At 38.6% G+C, this 24,824-nt stretch overlaps 1 protein-coding gene across 4 annotated transcripts in view; it reads right to left on the reverse strand.

Annotated features, from left to right (window-relative positions):
• Positions 1-24,824, reverse strand: part of LOC129573606 (MOXD1 homolog 2) — a 221,248-nt gene that overhangs the window by 11,590 nt on the left and 184,834 nt on the right. For all 4 annotated transcript variants that reach the window (XM_055454359.1, XM_055454360.1, XM_055454361.1 and 1 more), the window contains 6 exons: positions 13,615-14,010; positions 11,769-11,948; positions 11,252-11,444; positions 6,624-6,793; positions 3,810-4,108; positions 2,879-3,047 (listed from right to left, as the gene is read on the reverse strand). In XM_055454359.1, the coding sequence (XP_055310334.1) occupies positions 2,879-3,047; positions 3,810-4,108; positions 6,624-6,793; positions 11,252-11,444; positions 11,769-11,948; positions 13,615-14,010 (1,407 nt within the window). The remainder of the gene's footprint in view (positions 1-2,878; positions 3,048-3,809; positions 4,109-6,623; positions 6,794-11,251; positions 11,445-11,768; positions 11,949-13,614; positions 14,011-24,824) is intronic.

Consider the following 24,824-nt stretch of genomic DNA (forward strand, 5'->3'; position numbering starts at 1 on the left):
GCGATTTTTGGCGTTCAAAAATCGAAAAAAAGGGATTTTTAATAGGTCAAAAAATCCGGGGTGATCGCAATACTTTTCATACACGACATGCTCGTGTGGAAAAGTAAAATCATTCGTTATACCAATTCTGTGTTTCGAAGGTGAGATTCAAACAATGGAGCGCGTCGTTGCAATGGAACAATTGATCGCGACAAGTTAAAAGTGGAGAATCAAATATTCATCCAACACTATAGAAATGGAACTCAAAAAAAATCGGTAGTCAGAAAAATGTCTTATTTTACTCTCTGGTTTGAATGGTGGTGCGTCACCACTTTATCATCTTCTAAACTTATTTCCTCATACGTCTAAGAATTACCATGCGACAAAACGCATTCACATTTACATTCGCGCTTGAATTCAACAAAAACTCAACGCAATCGGTTCTCAGCTTGTGCTTTGCCATTTGTTCTCTGTTCTTTTTTTATTTTTCATAAAATGACTTTTTCAGAAAAAAACTTTTTCGATTCGTTTCTATTTGGTTCTTTCTTTGAATTTGTTTTTTCCCCTCTCTCTCTCTCTCTTCTTCTTCTTCTTCTGCTTCTTCTTCTCTTCTGCTTCTCCTTTTATCAAGCTGACGACACTTCAGTACAAACATCATTTGAGCGCTCGCAGCGCCACGAACTCTCGTATCATTTTGTATTGACTTTTCGATAGTTCATGAGTTCGCCGTAGACTTCGTCAAAACGTGTCGTCCCTTTGCCTTTTATCGCTATTCCCCGCAACATAGAGTGAATAACAGAAAAACATAGAAAATAAAATCCTCGTTCGTAAAGAAATTCACAAACTGAACAGTAAATTCGCATAAACGTATTAAAGGGAAATCCATTTGATTAAAGTTTCTTTTGAATTCTCTGCTCCGTCTATGTGTATATTTTTTTTTCTATTTCCAGGATTTGCTTTCGAATGTAGCGTAATCGTTTGGATGTGGCATGTGTGTCTAAGCCGTAGTGTTGAGAGAGGGAGTGAGAGAGAGAGTGTGTGTGTGTATGAGTGTGAGTGTTTATGTTTTTCGAAAGTATTTATTAAAACGCCATCAAATCAGTATGTAAGTTTATGCTTTAAGGAACATTTGTTGAGTGTCCCTTGGAGCCGTGGTGCTGTGAACAGAAGAAAACAACAACAAGCACATGAGGTGAATGCCAAAGGCTGGAAAACGACAACCCATTCCGAAACGAAAACGTCAACTGCAAAGAAACTAATGTCCACGGTTCGAAGAGTGTGAACCGCCACCGCTGACGCTTCAAATGAATGGCAGAATAGCCTTGTTGCTATGTTTGTGTCGAATCACAACTGATACCGCCTTTTTCTTCAATGGGCAAAACAAATGCTAGGTCGAATCGAACGAAAGAAAGAAAGTAGAAATGCTATCGTCTACACACTCAATATTATAGCGACATCTATTATTAAAATAGCTTGTAGTAAACGCATTCATAGCATTTCACTGTAGTTGCGATGTTACCTATTAAATTCCCCTGTGGTATGTAGTTAACAAGTGTCAAACATGAATGTGTCAGTACTACAAGGGAACTTAATAGGCAACATCGCAACTACAGGGAAATGCTATAAATGCATTTACTACAAGCTATTTTAATAAGAGATGTCGCTATAATATTGAGTGTGTAAATTCATGCAAATTTACAACTCTTCGACCACTTCAGCGTAAAATTAGAAGAAAAATCGGAATATTTATAGCATTGAACATGACCTCATGCTATTTTATTACAACTTAAATACAATTCAAGCCGCCGTGTATTACACAATTGTAAACAAAAGCAGGAAAATAATGCTTATTATTCAGCCCATTCATTAAGTGAACGTCACACATTGAAGTAGCCATTACACTACATATATGAATAGTAAGTTTATTTTTGTAGTAATTTATATCGGCGGCAAATATTGTGTACAATAATTTGATTTTGGGTGATACGTAGGCACAGCAAATAAAAAAACAGAAGAAGAAAAAAACAAGTGCAACTCAACAAAATTTATTGTGAACGCGAGCGCATTCACGATGAGCACTTGGAAGCATTACGTCTGGAGTACGTGCCCGAATTATGAGTTGAATATCGAAAATGGATTCATGGGAAGCGCAGCTTAAATCGCATGTCAAGTATCGCTAGCGCGCTCGCACTGTCTCTCTTTCATTCTCTCTCTCTCTCTCTCTGCCTACCACATTGTGTGTATGTGTGATTTCGATACATCAAAGAACGTGGTGAAGTGTAACAACGGCGCGCGCGATTATACATTCAAACACAGCTGATGTAGATATTATTTGATATTACACTTGTATCAACGAAAGGTGAAACGTGAATTTTCCAACGATTGTATTATTTTTAGAATTGAAATTTTGTCGATGGTGCGCTTAGATTGAGTGGCGCGTAGGCGCTCATACTCATAAAGAATGAACAAGCGAGAGAGAATGAGACAGTGAGAGACTTATACATCGTATACATATTTGATGTGGAACTTTGTTTTTGTGTGTGAATGTGCCATGTGCACTCGTTGTAATAATTTGTACCTGAATAAAACCAATTTCGAGTCCTCGAACTCTCAGCAAAGAAAAACCGAAACTTTTGAACTCCCTTCATTTACAAAATTAATCTTCATCGTGCGCGCTCGCTCACTCTGGCGCACTCAATTTGCGTACAATGAACTGAACTGAACTCAATTCAACCGAACTTACAGCTCAACTCTCTGGCTGTAAGAGTTGGACTGAAGTGATATTAGAAAATGCAAACAAGCAAATAATAATAATGAAAAATCGCAAAGCAAACGAAATGGTAGGCAAAATAGAGAAAATTCAAATTCCTTTTTTCGTGTATTAAATAAATATACTCACCGCCAGCATGTTGTTTTTCGCATCCAAGCAAATGGGACGAAATGAACCGTTTCGCGTGACTCGTTGAAATACATCGAATTGACTTTGCCAATCATAGCTGGTGAGCCGATTTTCCAGTGACATTCCAGCTAGTTCGGGCGGACGGAGGATCAATACGGGGTTCGAATCCCTGCGAAAAGTCAAAGCAAAACATCAAAATGTGAATGAGAATTGAAATTAGAAATTAGAAGCCTCGAATATACACGAAAAGCCGAAATCAGAAGTCACAATCGCAATCGGCAATCGTCGTCACACACACACACACTCATACCGAGGAATACGCGTTTCAATGTGTACAATTAAATACAACTAAGGGTAGCCGACAAATAGATACGCCAACAAATAAATAAAGCTGCCGGCAAAAATGGTTCGATTGGAACATGTATTTTTAGCCAGATTATCGCACCACCACAGCCGCACGCACACATACACACACACATTAACATCATCATTGCATTAGGCAACTACAGCGAAAGCACGGACGACGGTAAACGCATTTATGCGATGAGGACGAGCACCAACGGGAACGGTGACATTTTTGGTTCGGCTTAAATGCTCATTCGCCCATATTTGTTGTATATACACGTTTCTTCACACGTTGATGTACCCGCAAGCACCATAGCTCAAAATTAAATTGATGCTATTTATTGTTACCCTGCATCGTTATGCTCTCTAGCTCGTTTCGCTTATTCGCGCCTCTGCATCCCTCCATCCATCTATATATGTGTATCCACGGTTATGTTGATGTGTGTGTGTGTGCAAGGAAGGATCTTTTTCATTGAACGCTCCGCTTTGAATGCTCGGAATGCTCCGAACATGGGAGCACAATGTCGACCAAACGACGACTAAAAGACTCAACGACCGAACGCAACATAAAAACACAATCACTTACATCGCCAATTCACTAATGCCCAGCGAATGCAAAACCGTCGGCAAACTCGGTAACGAATGACACGTAGTTAATTTGTGCTGTTTTGGATAATAAACAGCAAATGCTTTGCAGCTTTCCTCTCGTGTGGTCAAACCGCCTAATGTAATTGCCGTCCGCTGTGAACTGTTGTACGTACATTCAGCAATCAAACGATCACCAGGGTAAACGCGCACCGGTGGTGACAATCGCCGATACTCCGAGTAACCGGCATGCACATTCCGATCGAATACAATTGGCAGCAATTCCTCGCGCTTGCGGATCTAAAAATAAGAAGAGAAGAAAAGAAAAGAAAAATGAAATAAGAATGAGGAAAGAAGAACAATAGTTAATCGTATCGATCGAACGATTGAATTTCGCCTAAATGAAAATAAAGATAAAGCACCAAACAATTCCAATAATAAGGGAAATTCAGCAGTAACAGCATCAGAAAGTTGGTCTTTATCGAAAGCTCACTCTTTAAAACCGGTAATCTTTGACCCAAACATCGAAGCGAAGGAAGAATCGACCAAAACAATTACAATCGCCCACAAAAGTGTTCGTCGATGTACGAAAAATTTCATTAAATTGTTGGGAAATGTCGAACACAAGTTGGTCTTTTGGAAATCCATGATTCAGGACATGAATATCACTGCAAACATAGATATATTCTCGGCTCCATCCATGCGTCTACGTCGTCGTCGTCGTCGTCGTCGTCGTCGTCGTCGTCGTCGTCGTCGTCATTGTTGAACGATTTGTGTGTACAAAAAGCAATACACTCATTCAGCTCAGCAGAAGATTAACATTAAGTAAAAATCGTTAAAAAATTGATTACACAACGGGGAGGAAGCCGAAGAGTTGTTTGATAATTTCGGATTTAGCTTTGTAGTATTTCTCCCGGTCGTTCCTACCATACGCACAAACGGTATGGGCTTTTTACTGCTGTTGCTGCCTGCTACTGTCGCCGCTACCGCAGTCAATGCTCATTGCTCATCGACTTCTCGTGACTTGTTCAAGTTACTAGATTTGTACTTTTGCTCGCTTCTTCAGATTAATTGAAGCGTCATGTGGTTCATCTTGAAATGATTACGAACGGCCGCAGCACTATTTCACTTGTAGCCCCGGCAATGAATCGCAGAAAGCCAATTCAGAAAAGGGAGAAAGAAGTAAATCGCAAAAAGACCACATCAAAGAATTACATAAGGCTCCTCTACATCCTCAGAGACATATAGAAGGAACAATCTTAAAGTTAAATAAAAATAAAATCAAAAAAAAATTGAATGAATCTGCGGTCTGAAGCGCACCCGTCGGAATAATTGGGCACATCTATGAAATGTTGCCGAAGATTTGCGAATGTATGTAATTACAAGAAAGCAACGGGATCTAACAAAGAGCGTCTCAAGCTATTGTGTTGACTGAATTTAAAAGCCAAGCCCAAAGTAATATAATGCGATGCAAGTATGCAATATTCATTTTTTATTAAAAAATTTCAAGCGAAGAATCGCTTTTTTCCTTCCACAACAAACATTCATTGTTAATTTGGTGACGAAATTTTGAATTGCATTTTTGGTCAAATGTTTGTCTTAAATATATTCAAGGGATGGTTTGGAAGCGGCACTGAATTCACGTTTAGTGCCTGGTTGTGGTATGAAACCGAAAATGAAAGCCAATAATAATATAAGGCTGCAAGCACTAAAGATCCGACGGTATAGTTAACGTTTCACCTTAATTCATATCGCAGCTATAGGCATCTTTGTGAAATTGTGACTTGTCTTGAATGTTACAAGCATTTGTTTTAGCACATTCAATGTTTGCTATACCCATAGTTTGTCCCTTAACTAATTTTCAATGGTATCACAAGCCGTCATATCAATACGATAATGCCCTGTAGCTATTACTGCTCAATAAGTTTGAATGCGATGCATGCAATTGCGCTTATTTATTCCCTTTGGCCATTCCAATATGTCTACTAGTTGAGACGAAACAAATCGACATCACAAAACAACACTGGGACTTATTGAACTGTTCAACTGTTCCAGCTTTTATTAAATATTTTGGTATTTAATTGACCCTCTCGAATTGTCGGTTGAATTCAGCTGCTAGCTAACGGAGCGCGCACAAAGGCAACCCATTTGAACATAAACAAGAAACCAGCCAGCCAATTGTGGATGCAATGAGGCGAACAAAAAGCGAAGAGAATTTGGTACGGCACACGATACACCAGAAAACCGTCGAAACACAAAAATGTGATTTCCATTGAAACATTTGAACGTAACACATACACACACACACACACACAACGAGTAACCAGACCGGTATTCCTCCTACAAACATCAAAGCATATATAGATGCTCTCTGTTTACTATTCACTTCGCGTTTAGCTTGCATATTGATACTGCAGCCGATGGAAAATAAAATAACCAAAATAAAACGAATAGTAGAACATAAAGACAAGCAATGAAATTTAAAAAGTATCCCCAGTGAATCGATCTTGTGTTGTGTGCGTGTGTGATGTGCATTGTACGACGATGTGCAAAACATTCGACTCATTGATTTGATCGCCGAGAAACGTTTGCGATTACCAAAAGCCGTGGCCGGGCGGAAAATGCGCGAACAATTCCAATTCAGTTTCGGCGCTCGCCAAATTTTATTAAAGAGCAATCAGAGAAAAAGAATCGGCAAATAACATCGAAATCCCAACAAAGAGAAAAGTGTAAGCGTTCCACGAAATAACCAATATGAATGCCACTACTACTACTAATACTACTACTACTGTTGTTGGTGTCTGTATATACGTACCTGTCGCAATTTCACTTCTTTTCCAATATTGTGGGTTTGCATTATCACAGCAAATATTGATATACCCTGCGGCGGAAAGCTTTTCTTTGTACAATCGTCAGTACAATGTCCTTCTGATATTACTTTCTGCTGAAGCGGTGGAATAATATGGCGCCAACTGGGGTCAATCCCTTTTGTATTTTTCGCCAATGTGTTCCAAGGGTTGGTTTTTTCCCCATTTTATTTCCGTTGTTGTTGTTGTTGTTGTTGTTGTTGTTATTTGCAAATATGATTGTTGTTCAATTTCATGTTCGGAAAGCAACCGCATTCATCATGGCATTGAAAATCCCGCAGAAGAGTCATCCATCGAATACATGATTGTTGTTCAGAGAGCGCGGCAAGTACATGAAAAGAAAGGAAAGGAAAGAAAAGTAAAAATTGTTCCATTAGAATCGAGATAACACAACACCAAAAGAAAAAACAGGATAAAAATAAAAAAAAGTTCAAGTCATTCTATTTCTTGTAAACCGCAGTACTACTAGCCAAAGTCACAAACAATAATAGATGCTAAAATTTCACGGTCTCTATAGATCTCTCGGAGGATCTATTTTCGGTATTATTTTCATTCTAATGGCTATATAGGCGAAACTGACCACGAAAAAGGTTTCGTGCAAAAGGAATCAAATAGAATCGGAAATTGAATTTAACAGCTCGGTTCGTGGTAGCTTGAACAGCGGAGAAGCCAATCGTGTCCGTTGCCATTGCCATTGCTTCTGCCGTCATTGCTTCACACCAACCGACCGACCAAACGACCGACAACACACAACTTCGGAAACAAGAAAACGAATTTAATCTCAATTGGATTGTTTTGCTTATTCATTTATCGCCAGCTCTTTGATCATGTACAGCATTTTGCTTGATGCGTCGAAGAATTTTCCTCTGGTCTGACATTTTACGATAACCATTTAGACATTTCACTTTACTACGTCAATTTGTTTAGTCCCATTTCTATCCTTAAACTTGTGGTGTCATTTTATGGCGTTGTGTGATATTATTTACTTGTTAATATGATTCCATTATATTTTCGTATGAGTCCCTCTCCGTGTGTGTATGCGAGTGTTTGTTTGTTTTCGGTTGCAATCTTCTTGTTGTCTTTTATTTTCGGAACTTTTACATTCCTTCCGGTTGCTTTTTTATTTTCATTCCATAATATATATATATTATGCCTCGATGGGGGAAAACACATACGATATTTCTTCTTTTTCATACTTGTGCCAGCAATTATTCTGAATTTAAATGTGTGTGCCGCTTCGAATTGGCAAAGAAACGGAGCGAAAAAAAAGTTGTTGACGACTAAATTTCCTTGATTACAAAGAATGAAAAGCTTCGGCATAGTTTGATTTTCTAATTCGACCTTAAATGCTTCGAAACACGTGCAATTTTATCTAAATATTTCAGAATTGGTTTACGTATCGAGTCGTATCGTTGTGTGTGTTTGTGTGTAAAAACATTTTGAAGCTCAAGTATGGCTTTGATAAGGAAGCCATCATGTACGTACATATCTGAATTTATAGTTTGTCGTGAGCGGAGCTTATCGAATAAATTTCTCTATGCCACTTTCATTTCTACTCTTACTTATTCGTTGGGCATCGATTGCTTGGCGGGCCAAGGAGATGATGTTGAGCGCTTAGATTCGATAACGTTCAAATCGAAAAGATTTGGAAGCAACAACACCACATTAAGGATAGGGACGAAAATAGAGAGAGAGAGAGAGAGAGATAGAGAGACAGATAGAAAGACAGATAGAAAGACAGAAAGAGGGAGAGATAGAATGAGTGAGTGAGCGAGTGAATGAAAAAAAAAGATGTTTAAATCCGTATACAGACTCCGAAGAACCGTGGGACATGGACATACAAGAAGATAAATATTTCGCAATCAAATTTTCCAATTTCGATGTTGCAAGTGAATCTAAAGTGTACAAAATAACGGAGATGCATGTGCAGGACTATGGATAATGAAGCAAACAAAGCATCGGCATATACACATACCAAGGGAGAAGAAAAAATCGAGCCAAAAAAATATCGAAAAAAAACGAAATGGAATTAATATACCTAAAGCAGGCTTATATTTAGAGGGTTTGGCGTAGCTCAAAAGCACTGGAGAGACTATCAATGGATAGATCGAACGAGACGAAAAACATCGACATTGATATTGACATGTAGACGAGAATGTGAAGAGCATCGGGGAATTGAAATCGATATAAAGCCAATTTAAGTTTTATACTTTTACAGAATTTGTTGGTCCCATTTGTGAATTGTCGTTGTTTAACTATATTCTCGTGCACAGTATACATATCGTATGGCTGATCGTGATGGTGCGGTTGGTAGATGCATTTTTCACCAACAAAAGCATCAGCAGCGGCATTACCAGTGAAACTGATCGACAAGAAGACGAGAAAAAAAACACACTAAAGCAGAATATTCACAGCCGAAATAGAAAAAAAAATATATGCGAAAGGCATCCAAAGTATGGCTGGGCATTTTCAAATCCAACCATTGAGAGATTATAATGAATCGAAAGCTCTCCGATGAAATCGATACAATGGCTTCTTCTCCTTATTATTATCATTATTATTATTGTTATTGTGCCACGCACAGAGCCAATATGTACTGAACACATTTGGGGTCTACAACGGCCACCAAAATAAGCTTTATTGACAAAAGCATTAAATAATGTCGGATCATTATTCAATTTTTTTTTCCTTCGCCTCTTCTGTGTAAGTGCGCGCCATTTTTCAATAACCGTGCAATAAAATTCATAAGAAAATCCATGTGAATGTTGAGTGATAAAAAATTCATAATTTAATGTCAAAATAAAATGTCAAGTGTTAGTCAATTATTCATATGAATGCTCGATAAGGAAAATTTGTTAGAAAAAACGAAGCAAATAAAAGTATTACAACCAAAATCGATTTGTATTATTCAATTGAAATACATTTAGTCGCTCATCAAACATTGTATCCACATCAAGTGGAATTGTGGATGGAGATGATCAATTGAAGCGCTTAGCCTGATTAAATTTTAACTTGGTTTCCATGATTATTTAGAATGAAAATCCCACTCAAAATCTCATGCATAAACGATTGCGGCCATTTACGTTCCATCCAGTGCACAAAACAATCAAATTTGAGCATTTTGTTGCTGCTGCTACACAAATATATATATTTTCCGAATTTTCAAACTATGAATTTATTCATCGGGAAATTGTTTTTTTCCATTTTTTTAATTTTATTTTGGTTGAAAATGTCATAAATTCAAACTATACACACAAACACGAATATATGGAATAATCGATGTACGAAACTTCATAATTGATGACGATGAATATTTTAAAATCAGTAAATAATAACAACAAACACAGCGAGCTCGATCAGGGGAATTAGAAAAGTTTTGTGGATAGAGCCAAAGCAAACTAAATATAAACATAATAAAACGAATAACATACGTAATCCAAACTTTTCCGCTCCGCGGCAATTTGGTTTACTCCCGCTTAGTATTTAACCAAAATTTCAATGAAAACTCTTTTCATAGCACTTCTGAGCTTAAAAAATAACTATTTTGACCATTTTCGATATAAAAATGTCATTTTCGAACAGAATTTCAAAAATTTCAAGAAATGTCGGTTTTGAACCAAATTTATGGGCAAGTAGGTGCTTGGTTGTTCGAAGGTGCTTGGTTGTTTCCATTATTTTTGCAAAAAAACATCAGTTTGCCTTGACCAAAACCCTGAAAAATTGCTTTTTGGGCGATTTTTCATACAAAATTGTCATTTTACAAGCGTTTTCAGGTCATCAGTCGGAGGCTTATGGTACGAAATTGGTAAATCAGAATGGACTCAAAATCAATCCGAGGCTTTGCCTCAACACGCCAAAACTTTTGGCTTTTACAGATCTCAATTATCTTGTCAACTTTTTGAGATATCCGGCGAACAAAAAACGCGGGCGCGAACGCGAACGAGAACGCGAATGACGCCATACGCACATCGCAATTGTACACATTTTTCATAGTAAACAACATGTTTTTGGGGGCAAATAGATCTCGATCGATAGGATTTGATCCCATCTACATTGCCTAGTGTACAAATATGTGCTTTTTGAAGTTTGGCGCGACGTTATAGTGGTCCGAAAGAGGAGATGTCATGAAATTTTGGCTAGTAAAACCAATACTTTACCTAACAAACAAAGTTTGCGGAAAAGTAATAATTAACATCACGATGAGATAGAGAGGAAAGAGACTCAAAAGAGAGGAAAAAAATAGAAGAACACACTCAATATTATAGCGACATCTATTATTAAAATAGCTTGTAGTAAATGCATTTATAGCATTTCCCTGTAGTTGCGATGTTTCCTATTAAGTTCCCTTGTAGTACTGACACATTCATGTTTGACACTTGTTAACTACATACCACAGGGGAATTTAATTGGTAACATCGCAACTACAGTGAAATGCTATGAATGCGTTTACTACAAGCTATTTTAATAATAGATGTCGCTATAATATTGAGTGTGAAAATAGAATGTAAAAAAGCAACAACAATAATATGAAGTGATGTTTTTCTTGCTGTTCAATGCATTTTGGTTGATAACTTACCGATTGATAATACGCCAGCATCATGTTTGCGTAATGCGGATGTGTAGTAAAGTTTCAGGCCGGAGTTATCGGCTGCGGGTGTTGCGTGCAAACTTTCTAAATCCTTCGGTGGCTCCATGTCACTGTAGTGCGTTTCCATTAAATAGTATCGCGAATCGAGCGCATAACCAACGTCGGATGGAAATGTGAAACTCTGCGTGTTCAATTGAATATCGTATCATTAATAAGTATGTTGTTGTTGTTGATGGTGGTGGTGGTGGTGGTGGTGGTGGTGGTAGTAGTAGTGTCGTTGTAAGTTTCGATAAATTTTTCATATTTTGTAATCAAGATAAGCGCACGTGTAGTTATTATAGCTTGAATATATGAAAAACTTATTAAATAAACTTAATACTGGTAGTGGGTATGCACTATTTTTTTTTCTTTACCGTTTTGCACTACTACCCTTCCACAGTGTATTTCCGATTAAAGCAGTTCCATAAATCATTGGAGAAAGAATGAGTGTGATAAATGCACTTACCTCTGAGCCTCTTATCCACGTAGCGACAATTGCATTGCATGGCAAACTTGGACGGCCATAGCAAGAGCGTCCTGGTTCACGTGACATTGCCGCCAATTTATCCGAAGATCCTTGGCATTCGTACAGAATTATATGTTGCAGTATGTTTTTACTTCGTTTTGAGTCGAACACTGGCTCAAACTGGATGGTAAACAAAAAATATGGTAAGTGACATTGACGATGGCAGTGGCAGTGGTGTGGAGGCGGCGTCACAATACAGAGCGCGAGCACAAGTACGCATAGTAATATCGAGTAGTTGGAACGATAGTGACAATGTTATTGGGTTTGTTGAGCAATAACATTATAAGCAAATGCAGCAAAACGGTAAAGATGCAGCCGAAGCGATACCCCGCGTTGGACATTCGCCACCGATAACAATGGTTTTCGTTCGGATAGGCATCATTACGAGACATCAGATTTGTGAATACACAATGAAAAAAAGTTAGCCAACAAACGTCAAAGTACATATTCCGGTTAGCAGCATACGAAGCGAATGGCACCAGCAGATGGAAAGACAACACGAAAATATCATGAAAAGAATGCAAGAGAGAAAAAAACAAATTTGTTAACGTGAGAGTGAGAGACCAAACACAAAGCTACATAATAAAATGAAAATTATGTTAGTTTACGTTTTTTTCTTCTGCTTATTTGTTTGCCAGTTTTACGTTTCTTTTCTATTTTATAAGTACTTCGGAAAGCAGAGATAACGCTGTTTCTCTTTGGTGGAGAGAAATTTTTACACAAAAACTTATCAACATTAACACACACACACACACAAACATACACGTATAGCCACACATACTGCGATTCTATCCCTTTCTCCATCATGTTCTTAAGGAAACTCAGAACGGGGGAGTTTAATGCATTTAAACAAGACATTAGGAAATCTTAACAAAACTTTAAGTTGGCTACGAAAAGATTTGTAAGTAGCTTTATTCCGTTCTTCTTACCGCTTTGCGTTCTTCGTATTTTGCCTTGTTTTGTCTGTGTGTCTGTCTCTGTGTGTGTCTCTGTATGTGTGGTGTTTTTCATCGTCCTTTCGTTTTTCTTTTAATTTGAGTTGACAATTTTCTTTCATTAGTTTAATTAAAAGCTTACAAAGGAGATGAGATTGCGATGTTGCCTTCGAGCAAAGTTTTCAACATGGGACAATGTTGAAATCGGCTTTCGATCGAATTTCTTTTTTTCTCTCTTTTTTTACAATATTTTTTTCCCTTTCGTTGACAATGAAACGTAGGAGATGTGATGCACTCTCGAGACTAAGGACTTACTTAAGTGCACGCGCGGATAGACTGGAGCGTCCATCGTTTTCATCATCAAGAAGCATTTGCTATAAATATCAAAATGCAAATTTTTTTTCTTCTTCATTTCGTCCAGGGTATTAGCATGAATAATGCACAAAAACACACACATACACACACACCGCACAACAAAAGTTGCGTGAGAGACGACGGATAAAAAATCTATCGAGAAATCAAATATTTTCCATGTGATCGTGGTGTGTAAGTGTATACAATATGTGTGTGTATGTGTCGCTCTCTCTGTGTGTGAATTCAAACACACAAAATGGAAACGGAAAGTGAACACAATGACAATGAGTGAATGGCAAAAAAGAATATACGTAAACGGGCCAACTTTTGTTAGCTTCCTACTTTGTACTTGAAAACAAAGTCAAACTTCGTTCGAACGAAGAACGAACGAACGAGTGAATGAATGCATGAAAGGATGGATGGACGAGCCGAAATGAAAGGGGACGAATCAAACAAAATACGAGGCGTGTTAAAAACTTAAAAAGGAAATAACTTACCTTAACTAAGTGTTGTTTTTGACTGGATTCGTGAAATTCGAAAACTTTGCACCAATACAGCGTCTCCATAGCCGGTAATTTAACGTCTTCATTAAGCAATTCGAATACATGTAATTTGCTGGTGGCCGATTGTGATGGCAATACCGTTAATTGTGCGGATGTGGCTGACGGTGAGGACGAAGACGACGACGATGACGACGATGATGATGATGATGATGCTAATAACGAGCCCAAAGCTACGGTTGACATTGTTTCATCTTGCGGTTGACGCTGTGTTATTGATAACGGTTTGTATCCTTTGAATGCCTTCTGTGTATTTGGCAAACTACCTGGCACCACACTACCGTGCAATGGATCCGATTCATAATACATGTACACGACACGCATTGTATCGTTCTAAATTGTTTGACGAAAGTTGGACGAAGCGGAAAAAAGTAGCCGCACATAATGTAGAGAGAATAAAGAGAAGAAACAAAGAAGAAAAAATAAATATATAAATTCGGTTAATATTGGGTTTCGTGTGAAACAAAAGTAGCGGCTGCTTGAAAAGCGAGACAAAATAAAAGTTCTGGCATAATTTAAACAATTAAGGTAAATTCCATTTCGTGAAGTTTTCAGCAAATTATCCGCTGTATATATTTTTGGTATGCAGTACCCACATGCCCACATGCTACCTACTGCAATTTGCACATCGATTTGCAAATGACACAATATGGAAACGAATTACTGCACGACGACAATGATCAGTGTGTTGCATATTTTTGCATCTGAATGAATAAAATCGGTTCGTTTCGGTTCGGATCGGCATGGTGTGGCTTGGTTTGGATAGGTTCGGCGTTTATTTCAATTCATTTGAATAACAGCGAGGGAAGGAGAGAGAGTGACGACTAAATTGTAACGAACGATTGCGTCAAGCAATTTGTTTGCGATCGTCAAGTTGCTGACAGGATGCACATTCAAGGCAAATATGGCCAACGTTGATGTACATGCAGAGTGCGCTCGAGCTAATTGAAAATCGTATTTCGCATAAGTGATGATAAACAAATGATGGATAGAAAATAGAACGTGCTCGGTTGCCGAGACGAATGCAAATCAATCTCAAAATCGGTGAAACAAAACACACTTCCACATGAGCACATATTCACATTCGCACACACACGCCCTACATTCAACTAGATTCAGATATGCTGTGGCTAATATTTTGACGATATCGTAAACAGATAAACTGAACAATGTGATAAAGCTGAAAACAAGTGCACTCGAAGTGAAGAGATTAGCTTATAGTTAAATGCAGAGAAAATCGCTTGTGTTTTGTATGCACGGACCCGGCCGGGTACACGGTACATAGAAACGGATTTGAATTGAGCGCCCAATTCTCGTTCAATTCGTCTTCATTGACTGAGTGAAAAGTGAAAGAAATTTTGTCATTCCCATTGATCCAAGTGGTGATGATGTTGTTGTTGATGCTGATGCTGATGCTGATGATAATGCGCGAGAGAAATTATTGAGTTTTGAGATGCATTCATATGCCATTTATTCGCAAATCGCAATCGCACTCAGCACGGGTCACAGACAGAGCCATGAGCACTAATCACTCAAATGTTCACATCGTTGTTGTGACATTGATGAAGAAAATGCAATGCTGCCAAAGTTCATTACAAAATTAGTGACGCGATTCTCACGAGACTGAAATTTAATTGAATTTTTCCCAAGTTGATTCTCAGCTTGTGGCTAGTTCTTGTAGTATTCTGCATGCGCTTTCTCTCCCATCGCAATCTGCATCTCTGAAAATGCGGTCATTGACGAAGAGGGAACGAGCAGCAAAATGATGAGCGAACAAGGACGAAGGGATGAGGGATGGACGACATTTCGTACAAGTAATTTTGATTTTATATGAGCAGTTCATTTGTTATTTAAATCATCTTATCCGATTTCGAACGGAGAATATGACAAGCGATTCACCGGAATCAGGCACCAGCCAGCCAACCAACCAACCAGCCAAACCAAGTCAAACCAAACCAAACCAAACCAAGCCATACCAACAAAGCGAACTCGGGTTAAATACATGACAAAGTAAATAAATGAGTGCATTGGAATATGCGAGCACATATTTTATGTAAAAACAACACAATATTAATAGTGTGTGTTGTTGATGCATAACAACCCGAAAAACAGAAATACGTTTTGAAAATGGTTTTCATTAGCGCTCTCAACAGCGCCATTCACCAGCATATTCCAATATTTACATAGTCAAAAGCACACGTAAACATTTAACCGCTGGCAAAATGTAAATCGATATAAGCTTTTCCAAAAACTTAATTGTATTTTGTACAATGTGCATTCCGTTGCATGAAATTTGCATGAAAATCTACACGTAGACAAGGGAGTTTGCAGCTATATACAGATCCATTTGTATATACAGATATACAGATACACAAACGCATTCCATATAATTCATTTTGTCAGTGATTGAGGAGGAGAGGAAGAGGTTAAGCTTGCACCCTTCGAACGTATCGCCACAGAATCCCCGATTGATTGTTTAAAGTGGTGTGCGTGTGTTCGAGTATAGCTGCATTTTTGCATTGGCCCTACGTCTGTGTACAAGTGCATTGCATTGCATTGCACATGGACTGTAATATACATTACAGTAAACAATTACCAACCAATTTTGTTGCTTTATTTTTCTACGGGGGTGAATGCTTGTTTGTTCGTTGAATTCAACTATTTCAGCATAGATCATATCTCAAAATGCTTTGCCATTTAATTAGGAAATCCAGTGGATTTGTCAAACTTTTCGGCTATGCGCACATAAAGCTAACTAATGAAATACACAATAGATTTGTTGAACAACGTAGTGCACTCTCTCTCTCGCTATAGAATCTCCCATCATCATCATCCAGTATCTCCAATTAAATCGTAGCACTTGAATTTGCTTTTGATTTAATTTCACTTGATGGCGGTTGGAGAAAAGGCGCAAAACGCCAAATTAATTGAAACAAATTATATGTTCGCAAAATATGAAACAGTCTGTCAAGTTTCCATTTATCTCTCTCACCTCCTCTATCACCTCCCCATCTCCCACTCTCGCTCTCGCGATGCTACCGAAGGATTGGTGCTCGCACGAGCAATTATCTATTTTTGGTGGTATTGATTTTATGATTATATGCAAATGAGGAAGTTTTATAAATTAACTACGACTCGAAAAAGTTTTTGGTTATTAATACCGTTGCCGTTGAGTCTTTATTTGCTGTGTTTTGCTTCGATTAGAATTATGAGTTGAAAAATGTCATATGTATATGAAATCATATTTTAATGAAAAGCTATCGCACGTACGCATACACACATTTCAAAACTTATTTCGAAAGACGTGCAAAATGCAAAACGAATGATTTTGCGTCATTCAAATCGCGCTCATTCTTCAATTATCTTCCATTAATATGTAAACCAACTTTAGAATGGAATTTGTGGGGTTGAGCGACTATTGATGTCGTTCCGTGAATGAGAAGCGAAAAATAAAAATAGTGAACGAGGAGAGAAATAACGACGCGGGGCGTGAGAGCGAGAAAGCGCGATAGCGCCAGAATAATGCCATCGGATAGTAAATAGTGCTTGTTAATGATAATTGAGAAGTAATCGACGTTCAAACTTTATGTTCTTTCCTATCAAAAGTTCAGTGCTTGTAAGCGTATGCGACTAATATTTGACTCGAATGGGTCTATCGATTTTGTCATTGAATTGCCGCATGTCATTCATAAATCGATTATTATTACCTTTTATTCACCGACAATTTACAGCTCCGTCGCTAAACATCAAACGACAAGGCACTTCATAAATCAACCATTTTATTCATGCATTTCCCGAGTTGGCCAATCTCATTTTGAGAATGAAAAAAAATTACAAGTAGCGGAAGGAGGGAGAGAGAGAGAGAGAGAGAGAGAGTGAGAGAGAGGGGAAAAAATGCAACAGCGCACTGTGAATGTGAGCTTGAATAAATGAATTTTCTGCCATGTGATTACATCATTTTAAAGTTTTAATCGAAAAATAAACACAAGTTCACTCTAACATTTATTGCAACAGGAATTTAGCACGCATTGTTCTAGAGCATGATGTCGACATTCATTTTTCATACAAAGTTCGAAATGCTTAAAAAATACATATTTTAATGGATTCCCAGTTGGAATCCAACATTATAATTTCAATGCACTTCAAAGTTTTTTTCCCCTCCATTTTGTGCCTGGGAACTTTGCGGGTGAACACCACCAGCAGTAGCAGCAGTAACAGCGATAAAAAACAAGATATGCAATCATATACCAGTTTTTTTTTCCATCGTGCGCGCTGAAATTTACCTCTGTCAACAACGATGAAGTGAGTTGAGAGGTACATAAAGTGGCAATAGACAAAGTGGTAAACATTAAAGCCTGAAAATGGGTGTAAAATTTCATTTTGTCGAAATTCGGGTTTGTACTTGTTCTTCGAGTGTTTCTCGCTTAACAAACTAAAAATTATTCGAAAAAGTTATTCGTTCCAAGTAATGACCCACCGACCAACCATCCAAACCATTCGAACCAACCAACCAAACCATGATGAGGTGGAGAGGAAAAGGCTACGAAATGTGCAAAATCAAGTCAATTACGGATATAAAGCTTGTCGTACGGTTGGCATTACCACAACTCAGAATCGAGAACGGGAACGAAATGGTTAATAAAAATGCTCACCACCATCGCCACATATAATTTTGAAATTATTATTAAAATCCGTTGCTTTTCCACATGCACCTGAAATGCCACTCGAATCACAGCGCAAAACTCCCTACACTCGACAGTTTTGCTCTTCGTTCTTATTCCCCCCCCTCATATTCCTGTGGTACAGTGTGCGCATTGCGCACGGGATCACACCGCGGGTGTAAGCTTGAATTTTATGATTACAAATATTTTGGTGTGTGTTTACAGTATCGATGCAGCTAGTAAATGCAACGCTCACTTCTCGCAGAGTTTTTTGCGTTCAAGCAAATCTCTAGTGTGATTACAGCCTTGGCAAGAACTGCAGCCAAAATCAATTGTGACACAATGGCGGATAAATATCAATAAATATCGCAGAATTCACTGAACATATTAATTGAACGACATTCCGATAAGCATAGCATGGCATACGCGCCACAAGAAGATGCTCCCATCATCATCATCATCATCGTGTCATTATTATTAAAGTAAAGAAATCAAAATGGATTTCGTACTTTGCATAAGCGAAAATCGCTTCAATGACATCGTCGTCGCCTGCTCTTGCTAAGATAAATAAAATGAATTGAATTTTATACGGCTACACGGTATAACCAAAGACAATTTTGAATCAATGGCCAATGTATGCGACTACAACTACAACTCATATATGCCACATCACCGCATTATGTCAGTCAATAGCTAAAGTTTTGTGGAAATCGACACTGCGAACATGAAAAGTTCTGCGTGTGGATTTAATGAGCGGAATTAGTTTGCACGGGCAATGATGTGCTCTCACATCGTTTTTATCAGTCATTGGGCTACGCGGCAGTAAAAACTTGATTTGACAGCCGCATCGCACTGATAATATAAACACCACACAAAATCTAAAGCTTATTGCTAGCTCTGGCTCAGGCAACCGTCCGCGTTCATTGAATGGAACAAATGTAATTCGAGCACAGAAGGAGTGAAAGAGAGGAATAGATAGAGTGAGAGGCAGATATGAAATTGAAGTTTAAATATATTTGGAGCGTTGTTCCCTTAAGCATTTTGTGCGAACCAAACTCGTATATTTCGGTCGGAACGACACTAAAATATATGTAGAAACTTTTAATTAATTTAAAATACGTTGAGGAGGATTTTGCTCACAAACATTAATCAAACATATGTATTTTGGTGTTTTTTTTTCTACTCTCATTCGTGCGAGAGAGAGCGGTGCTCGTTTCGTTCGTCGACAGCGTTATCGTAGTCGTCGTCGACGTCGTCGTTAAATTGCTGCGGCGAGATACATCGCATCGGAAAATGCACTGGAACACGAATTCTATGCACTGAGAGAGCCCCGGAAAACTTGTTGGATTGGTTAAGTGTGTATTTTTCACTCACATTTCTAATGCAATTAGGAACCGTACTTTATACGAGATAGACAGAGACACAGTCCCTCTATTTAGACAGAGTCTTCATAGAGGAGAAGGGAGGGATAGAGAGAGATAAAGCTGAGAGTATGGTTTTACAATACGAAATATCGTAAAGAGCACTTTCTCCCTCTCCTTTGGTAAATACAAACTTTTTTTTGTTTTTTCGAGCACAATTGCACTTTTATAGCGTGGATATTACATAAAACGAACTACTTGGAAATTCGGCTTCAAATCCGCTCCAATATTTCCTCTCAATTTTTTTTATGACCAACACTCTCCATTCCCAATATTCCCCATCAAGTGATTTTCTTATGCTATGTCCTTATCCATACGCATAATAAATATTTATGGATGGTATGAAATGGATTTGGTTCGTGAGTAAACCGAACCGAACTGAACCGAACTCATCCCAAAACGAAAATCCACTGATTTATGCCAGAGCTCATTTTTATTTTGATTGATTTTGGAATATAGCAGTCAAGTCAAGCTCGTCGTATCGCGCGCGCGGTATTAGCGCAGCTGCGACTTTATTGGAATCAAAAGCACATTTGCCATTTGGCATATAATTCGATTTGAAGACTTAATGTATCGAAAGAAGGCAAAATCCCACGAAATGACGTTGCTACTGCTACTGCCACCGCTACAGTCAATATGATATGTGGAATGGGCCATCGTTTGGTTTGGTTTCGGTGGCCAAGCCAATTGGCATTTGCTTGACGTCCAACTTGTTAAGTGTGACTCTTCAATCGAATGGAAGCAGCCTGTTTGTTGCTATGTAAATCGTTGACCTATTGTCAAACACCTTCCAATAACATTATTGATTCAAAATTGTTTTCGTTTTACATAACCTCCTTCGATGAGAAAGCGACACCATTTAAACCCCAAGCCAACTGTAGTCTTGTATGCTTGCAATTTGAAGCGATTGGGCACATACAAAAAAAACACAAAGTGTTTGAAAATCGATAAGCTGTGTTAATACAGCTTGCAACCCAATATAACATGAACGAAGCGGACTGCGTCTATATATATGTATGTATTCGAGTCGAACCGAGTCGAGTCGAGTCGAGTGAACAAACATGAGCACAGATTCTTTCACTGTACAGAATATGTCAGTCAATAGGCGAAGTGATCCGATAATGTAATATGTCACCTATCTCTACGACTAAATGTACTTAGGAACGACGTCCAACTCAAAGGCAAAAGTGGCGAACAATTTAATATTTGAGGAAGCGTAAAGTGGAAAAGCGTCCCAAGCAGCGAAATTGCAGTGCAAGCAGCAGACCGAAACCGAAACCGAATCGCTAGATATTCACAAACGTAATAATAATATAGCTACCATATTTGTGGCAACAAAGCCTAACAATATCTGCATTGAAACAATAATATCAATGGAATCGCAAAAAGTGACAAAATCCGTAAATGTACGCCGCTCAACTAATTGGATCAATTACTTTGCATGCAAAAGAAAAACGCTTATTCTCTATTTGGGGTTGGGAACATATTGTGCGGCTTCAGAGTTTATCGATTGTTAACTTTTCATTTGGAAAGGAGCGAGTGAGCGCCCGCGCACGCATATACGCAAATTTAGTGTGGCGTTTTGTAACCGAATACAAACTGCAATAGTTTTTTTCTTCATTCACGTTGCGTTGCTCTTTAAAAATCGTTTCATCGTCCTCATCATTGTTGTCCAATTGCCTTGGACTATTTGATTGTCGATGACGAAAACGAAAAACGACAGCAAACACAAAACTAAATTTTGGAACGGAGCATGCATTTTGATGCGGTTACCGGCGGCACGGGTGCACATATGCACAAACACATACAAACAGCAACAGCAGGAGCAGCCGGGCACAAAAGCAATTTACTGATAAGGGTTCAATGAATTTGGCGTGCAGCGTTCAGCTTTTATGTGTTTGTATGTTTGTGTAGCGGAGCGAACATGATATGAAATTATTTGTTTTTGGCATCAGTGATCAGTGCCAAAAGCAAAAACAAGGCAAACAAACCATACGCTCGAATAATAATGTCACGCCGATTGAGTTGCAATGAATGGATTGATTTAGTTGATTTCGATTCATGGCGCACACGGACCCACAATAAACCGTCGCGAAATAATTTCACGATAAACCTGTTGAAAAGTGTGGTGCTCAGTAAAAATGCGTGTGTTTTGTATGAGAGGTTAAATGGAATAGAAGGAGTTTAATTTGACATAAGCAATAGCTGTCATAATTCGATTAGTACATAAAGTCTGGTTCATATTTTCAACATCCTCCCTTAATCAATTATGTAGTCAAATTCTAATTGAAATTTTTGAATATTGTTTGGAAATCAATTGCTAAACCCACAAATCATTAATTTAACGTTATCTAATGTTCATGATATTTACAATGAAATATGTTCAAAAATGCTTCAATGAAAATTAATGAGATTTACAAATCAAAATTGTCTAACAAATAATTCCCATGTTTTGTGTGCAGAATCTGTGTTTGTCGACGGGGACTCCTTTCGTCAAGTTGTCGGCGATCATGACTTTCGTATCGATTTTCTTCAGCGTAATCGTTTTATTTCTGACCAATTCCTTCACTCGGTGATGTTTGATATCGATGTGTTTGGTCCTATCGCTGTTCGTATCATTGTTTCCGATGATGATCGCGCTTTGATTGTCGCAATGAATCGTTGATGGCTTGATGATTGGTTCTCCCAATATTTCTTGTGTAAATTGTTTGAGCCACACCATTTCTTTGCATGCACTTGACATGGCCACGTATTCTGCTTCGGCGGTTGATTCGGTTACAATTGACTGTTTCTTGCTTAGCCACGAAACAGCACCTCCTTGCCACATGAACACATAGCCAGTGTATGACTTTCGATCATCCTTGTCGGAACCCCAGTCCGAATCACAATATCCGCACAAATCGGGTGATTCGTGTTTTGAATATGTTAGTTTATAATTGAGCGTACCTTTTAAATAACGGAAGATACGCTTGACGGCATTAAAATGTGCTTTGCCGGGGTTTTGATTGAATTTACTAACATATCCAACCGCAAATGCAACGTCAGGTCGTGTGCAGCGTGCCAAGTGTAGAATGCTACCCACAGCTTCACGGTATGGACATTTTCGCATTTCCGTCACTTCTTCATCAGTTTTTGGTGACATTTCCTTTGTCAATCGTAAGCCTACCTCGATCGGTGCTTTAACCGCGTTGCAATCACTCATATTGAAGCGCTTCAAAATGTCTTCAATGTACTTTCGTTGATCCAAAGTGATTGTACCAAGCTCACGATTGCGTACGATGCGTATGCCAAGCAAATTTGATGCCTCTCCCAAGTCTTTCATGTTGAAGTTTTGCATCAAAATTTCCTTTAATTCCGTCCTCCATTTATCATTGTTGTACAAGATAAGTAAATCGTCAACGTAGACTGCAACGATGACCATGGATTTGCCTGATCGTCGCACATAGATGCATGTGTCACTGTGACATCGTTTAAAGCCAGCATTTTCGAGTACTTCATTCAATTTAGCGTTCCATTGACGAGACGCTTGCTTAAGGCCGTAAATTGAACGTTTTAAACGACATACCTTTCCGCTCCCATCGTCAAAACCCTCGGGTTGTTTCATGTAGATCTCTTCTTCGAGTTCACCTTGTAGAAAAGCAGAAACTGCATCCATTTGCTCGATTCCCAAGTTGTACTTCACCGTGAGTGCGATTAGGAATCGAATTGTTGAATAACGCACTACCGGTGAAAACGTCTCCTTGTAGTCGACTCCATATTTCTGACTACATCCTTTTGCTACAAGTCTTGCTTTGTGACGTGTAACATTTCCATCGCCATCGGTTTTCAATTTGAAAACCCATTTGCTGTTGATGGCTTTTCGTATCGGCGGCAAATTTACGAGTTCCCACGTATTATTGTTTATCATCGCCTGATATTCTTCTTTCATGGCTTGTTGCCAATGTGTGCCCTCGTCGCTTTTCAATGCTTCATCCATTGTGGTCGGTTCAAACACATTGCCGGCCAACATCGCACACATTCCAGCTTGATAAAACTGTGGTCGTCTCCTTATTCGATCCAGTCGACGGGCTTCGCCATGTTGAAGCTCATCCTCATCGTCGAGTTCAGTATCGCTCCCAAATTCGTCGTCAGATACAACGAATGTATCATCATTTGGATCGCCAACCGTTGTAAGCGTATCGTCGAGTGTTTCATTCAATGTATCGTTCGGTTCAGATTCATTTTGCGCAACCTGTTGATCGCCAATGCTAATGTCCAAATTGTTTGCAATGACAGTGGTATTACTTGTCTCACTATCATTGTCATCGTCAACAGGATTACTTTCTTCTTCTGAACCTTGAAGTAAAAACTCAACGAAATTTTGGTTATCATTTGAACTCAAAATGTTACCTGATTCCAAAAATACCACATCTCGACTTTCAATGATTGTTTTCGTTTTTGGATCAATCAAACGGTAGCCCCTTTTATCATCATTGTAGCCGATGAAAATATAGTCTTTCGATCGTGCGTCGAACTTCTTTCGTCTCTCTTTCGGTATGAAGGCCATCACACGTGCTCCAAAAATCCTAAAGTGCCCAATGTTCGGCTTTTGTCCGGTCCAAATCTCCATTGGTGACTTGTGCCCCAGCACTTTCGATGACGTATGATTTTTCACGTGAACCGCAGTTCTAATAGCTTCAGCCCAATACGATTTGGGTACGTTTGCATCAAAAATCATACAGCGAGCCTTTTCTGTGATGATTCTGTTTGTTCGCTCAACCAAGCCGTTCTGTTGATGACAATACGGTGTGGATGTTTTGTGGACAACTCCGTTTTCTTCGAAGAATTTCGTGAATCGATGGTTCGAAAATTCTTCGCCGTTATCAGAACGGAAAATCTTTAACTGTTTTCCCGTTTGCTTCTCTTGAGTTCGTTTAAACACACAGAATCGTTGAAATGCCTCATCCTTTGTTTTGATAAATTCAACGAACACACGTCGACTGTGATCATCGACAAGCACTAAGCAGTATCGATTTCCTCCTAACGAAGCGACTTCGATCGGTCCGATCAAATCAGCATGAACCAC

Source organism: Sitodiplosis mosellana, unplaced genomic scaffold, assembly GCF_009176505.1.
Source record: "Sitodiplosis mosellana isolate CC-2019 unplaced genomic scaffold, AAFC_SMos_1.0 Smas_scaffold_6102, whole genome shotgun sequence".
Taxonomy (NCBI): domain Eukaryota; kingdom Metazoa; phylum Arthropoda; class Insecta; order Diptera; family Cecidomyiidae; genus Sitodiplosis; species Sitodiplosis mosellana.